This window comes from Petromyzon marinus, chromosome 15 (assembly GCF_048934315.1).
Source record: "Petromyzon marinus isolate PM22_M1 ecotype Great Lakes invasive population chromosome 15, UKy_Petmar_22M1.pri1.0, whole genome shotgun sequence".
Taxonomy (NCBI): Eukaryota; Metazoa; Chordata; class Hyperoartia; order Petromyzontiformes; family Petromyzontidae; genus Petromyzon; species Petromyzon marinus.
Genome location: NC_133681.1, coordinates 1,345,001 through 1,350,000, shown reverse-complemented (window position 1 = coordinate 1,350,000; position 5,000 = coordinate 1,345,001). Strand labels below are relative to the sequence as shown.

Sequence of the window (5,000 nt, the reverse complement as noted above, 5' to 3'; positions counted from 1 at the left end):
CGGATGAGCCACGCAGCAGGGAGGGAGGCTCGGAGCGCTGAGCTGTGGCACCGCTGAGGATCTGAGTTCGAATTCAGGTTTCAGCCGTCGGTGAAGGAACTAAAATGATCTGGTGCAGTGAGTTGATGGTCTCAGCCCTAGCCGTGAATGATTTACGCAGATACCCAGAGACTCTCATAGACACATAGAGACTGACATAGACACCCAGAGACTCACATAGACACCCAGAGATTCACATAGACACCCAGAGATTCACATAGACACACAGAGACTGACATAGACACCCAGAGACTCACATAGACACCCAGAGATTCACATAGACAAGCAGAGACCCACACAAACACGCAGAGACTCACATAGACACCCAGAGATCATCATAGAGACGCAGAGACTCAGACACACAGAGACTGACATAGACACCCGGAGACTGACATAGACACGCAGAGACTCACATAGATACCCAGAGATTATCATAGAGACGCAGAGACTCAGACACACAGAGACTGATATAGACACGCAGAGACTCACATAGACACCCAGAGATTATCATAGAGACGCAGAGACTCAGACACACAGAGACTGACATAGACACCCAGAGACTCACATAGACACCCAGAGATTCACATAGACAAGCAGAGACCCACACAAACACGCAGAGACTCACATAGACACCCAGAGACTATCATAGAGACGCAGAGACTCAACAACAACAACAACCGCCATTCGACATAAAGTGGCGGTGACGTCACCACGACGCTTGTGCCAGGCCATGTGCACCTTGAGGCCACGTGAAGTATCGAACGCCCGCGGGCAGGAGGTCAGGGGGCAGACCCAGGTGCCACGGGTCGACTGACTGAGATGACTGGCTGGTGCACCACCTGTGCCCCCTACTGTGCCAATCTGCTGTGCTTTAGCCACCCGGCGCTCCGCTCGTTGTTGTGAGCGTCGCTCCTCCGCCCTCCGTTGTTGTTGGAGGGCGACTGGCTCCAGTCTCTGCGACTGGAGGCAGTCGCAGAGACTCAGACACCCAGAGACTGACATAGACACACAGAGACTGACATAGACTCACAGAGACTGACATAGACACCCAGAGACTCGCATGAACTGTGTCGGGATTAATCCGGGTTCTCAAGGGCAGTGAGTTGATGGTCTCAGCCTGGTCACCAATTCAGCATTTTTGTCAAAATTCCATCTCTGCCACGAGACGAACACTACCCTGACATGTGTGAAGGAGAGCTGCCCTCTACTGTATGTGGAGGTCCCGCGAGGGGTTACGGCAGGTAGCTCTGTGATATCCACTTCGCTGGGCCGTTCTCACACGCGAAGACAAAGTCTCTATTATGCGACGTTTCAGGCAATGGTCCTTTTCACAGTACTCACATAGAGCGAGGCCAGAGAGGTGGAGTCACTCTGCCGGTCTGGCCTCTGTACGTGCTCTGCAGAAGGGCCATTACTACGTCGCCTATTGTATACGTCATTTTTTTAAGACCCCCAAAAATGATAAAGATCCCCCGTGTAGCCTGAACAGACTGTTGGGGCAAGTGTTGTTAGCGAGCACCTATGAAGGCCGGAACGGCACACGGCCACATTTGTCTCCCGAGTGGCGATGTCGACCTAGGTGGATACTGAGAAAATCGTCACTGGTGTTGGCCGTGAGCGGGAATCGAACTCGGTTCGCCGGGTTCGTGGCGTAGACCCCGAACACACACAACAGCGTTATCGACCAATATGCTGAGGTTGTTTTGTTCTGCAGCCTCTGACCTTCCACCCATTGTTTGACCCCCCCTCCATCCCCTACTTCGCCTCCCCCTCTTCCCCCACCCGCACCCCCTCCATCCCTTACCTCGCCCCCCCTCCATCCTCCCCCACCGGCACCCCCCCCACCCGCACCCCCTCCCTCCCCCGCCTCGCCCTCCCCCCAACCTCGCCCCCCCTCACCCCCCTCGCCCCTCCCTCCACCCCCCGCCCCGCTCGTAGGCGCGCGTCGTTCTTTGCGTGCCACCTCAACCGCCAGCTGTACGTGATCGGGGGTCGCAACGAGACGGGCTACCTCTCGTCGGCCGAGGGCTACAGCCTGGAGAAGAACGAGTGGCGCTACGTGGCCGCGCTCCCGCACGCGCTCGCCGCTCACGCCGGGGCCCTGCACGACGGGAAGATCTTCATCTCGGGTGAGGAGGAGGAGGAGGGGGAGGAGGAGGGGGAGGTGTAGGAGCAGGAAGTGGGGGGGGGGAAGTGGGGATGGAGGAGGAGGTTGTGGAGGAGGAGATGGAGGGAGAGGAGGTGGGTTAGGGAGGAGCGAGGAGGTGGAGGAGGATTAGGTAGCAGGAAGTGGAGGAGGGGGGTTAGGAAGGAGGAGCAAGTGGGGATGGAGGAAGTGGGGATGGAGGTTGTGGAGGAGGTGGAGGAAGTGGAGGTGGGTTAGGGAGGAGCACGGAATAGGGGGAGGAGGAGGAGGAGGAAGAGGAGGGCCCGGCATGGGTGGCCAGGTGGGGGGAGGAGGGGGGTATGAAAGTTCACGGCGCCTATTAAACGAAGTTGGTGATGCTGCGTCGCCAGTAATGCACAAGGGCAACTAACAACATGAATACAAATCCACGGCGTTCAACCAGAACGCCGTGGCCTCAAGAGGCAGCGCGTGTGCGTTGCGTGACGTGTCGGGCGATTGCCCTACTTCATAGCACGATGAAGAAGAAGAATTGCCGCAAAACGTCGCCGATTATATATTATCCCTTTAAATGCCACGCAGTGTGATTGACAAATGCGTGCAGGTTGTTTTGTTTGTTACGTTGTAGAGTCGCTGCAGTGATGCGCTGACGCTGCCCGTTTTATATCCCTGCACGGTCTCCATGCCGCTGCCTGTGCCCGACTCGGCCCGTCATTCCCCTCCCCCCTCCCCTCCTGAACGGCGCCCCACGGCGTGAAGAGCCGCAGAACAACATCACGTGACGCGCGACGTCCTCACCACCACTCACCACCACTCACCACCACCACTCACCACCACCACCACCACTCACCACCACTCACCACCACCACTCACCACCACCACCACTCACCACCACTCACCACCACCACTCACCACCACTCACGACCACTCACCACCACTCACCACCACCACTCACCACCACCACTCACCACCACCACTCACCACCACTCACCACCACCACCACTCACCACCACCACCACCACTCACCACCACTCACCACCACCACTCACCACCACTCACGACCACTCACCACCACTCACCACCACCACTCGCGACCACTCACCACCACCACCACCACTCACGACCACTCACCATCACCTCCATCCACCCACCCGTCACCCTCCGCCCCACCCCCATCTCAACATCACCGAGTCGCGCTGTGGCTGTTGACATCTGTATTGATGAGTTATTTTACTGGTGTAATACCCAGTTATTGACCGATACAGACGCGTTGGCCCGGATCAGTCAATTACCCTTTATAGTTCCTGCCCAGCCGCTGATAAGACGCAGGCTCGCGGGGGAGGAGGAGGTTTTGGTTGTTGTGTGTCTCTGATGGAACGAGAAACAGGCAATTTATTGAGAGTGCGTCTGAATCGCAGCGTGGCCTTGCTTGTGCATCGTGCGGCGGTGAGCGCCGACGCGCAGCGAAAGCCGGCGACGCGAGTTCGATTCCCGCTCATGGAGTAATTCCGGGGATGAACACTTACCTGGCAACCCCTTATCAGTGCCCTACCTTATTACATACCAACTCAGACCTCACTGGTCACTCCGTACCTTTATAAATCTCAACGTTGAACCTACAAAGTCCCATCGCAAGGGAGAAACACAAACAAATAGACAACATTTTTTTTGTTTGCCCGATTGAAACGGCTGATCACTCAATTTCCCTGCACAGGAATACGGGGTAAACCGTATGGATTGACAGGTTTCCGAATACCTAAGCCAGTGTTCGCCCCCCCCCCCCCCCCCCAAGTCGAGTCAGCTGCTCGCTTGCAGCACTTGCTCCTGAGTCTGTTAAGGCTACATGGGGGATCTTTGTCTTTGTTTGTGGTGAGCACACTGCGCGACAAACCCGGCGACTACCAATATCAGTTGCAAATATCTGAACCGGTCCTGGGCCTCTCCTAGGTCGTTTCAGCCTTAAATTAGTACCTGGTGCATTGTGTAGCACTGGTGAGACAAAGGCGGCCGGGCGTGGTGCTGGCCACCCACCCCTTCGTGTACCGTGCTCGCCTTCATAGGTGCGACTCGCTAACAGCACTTGCCCCAACAGGCTATGTGGGCTCCACGGGTGATCTTTATTTGTATTTGTATTATTTTTGTGGGTGATTGAGTGTGTGACGGTGAGTGTATTTGTGAGTGTTCATGGGTCAGTGTGTGTCTGTGTGTGTGTGAGCCTGTGTGTATGTGTGTCTGTGTGCGTGTGTGTGAGTCTGTGCGTGTTAATGTGTGCGTGTGTGTGAGTCTGTGCGTGTTAATGTGTGCGTGTGTGTGAGTCTGTGCGTGTTAATGTGTGCGTGTGTGTGAGTCTGTGTGTTAATGTGTGCGTGTGTGTGAGTCTGTGCGTGTGCATGTGTGCGTGTGTGTGAGTCTGTGCGTGTGTGTCTGTGTGCGTGTGTGTGAGTCTGTGTGTGTGTCTGTGTGCGTGTGTGTGAGTCTGTGCGTGAGTGTCTGTGTGCGTGTGTGTGAGTCTGTGCGTGTGCATGTGTGCGTGTGTGTGAGTCTGTGCATGTTAATGTGTGCGTGTGTGTGAGTCTGTGCGTGTGTGTCTGTGTGAGTGTGTGTGAGTCTGTGCGTGTGTGTCTGTGTGCGTGTGTGTGAGTCTGTGCGTGTTAATGTGTGCGTGTGTGTGAGTCTGTGCGTGTGTATGTGTGCGTGTGTGTGAGTCTGTGCATGTTAATGTGTGTGTGAGTCTGTGCGTGTGTGTCTGTGTGCGTGTGTGTGAGTCTGTGCGTGTGTGTCTGTGTGCGTGTGTGTGAGTCTGTGCGTGTGTGTCTGTGTGCGTGTGTGTGAGTCT

The 5,000-nt window shown here is 55.8% G+C and overlaps 1 protein-coding gene across 2 annotated transcripts in view; it reads left to right on the top strand.

Annotated features, from left to right (window-relative positions):
* KLHL14 (kelch like family member 14) overlaps positions 1–5,000 on the top strand; it is a 42,209-nt gene that overhangs the window by 24,074 nt on the left and 13,135 nt on the right. For both annotated transcript variants that reach the window (XM_076067186.1, XM_076067187.1), the window contains exon 7: positions 1,978–2,168. In XM_076067186.1, the coding sequence (XP_075923301.1) occupies positions 1,978–2,168 (191 nt within the window). The remainder of the gene's footprint in view (positions 1–1,977; positions 2,169–5,000) is intronic.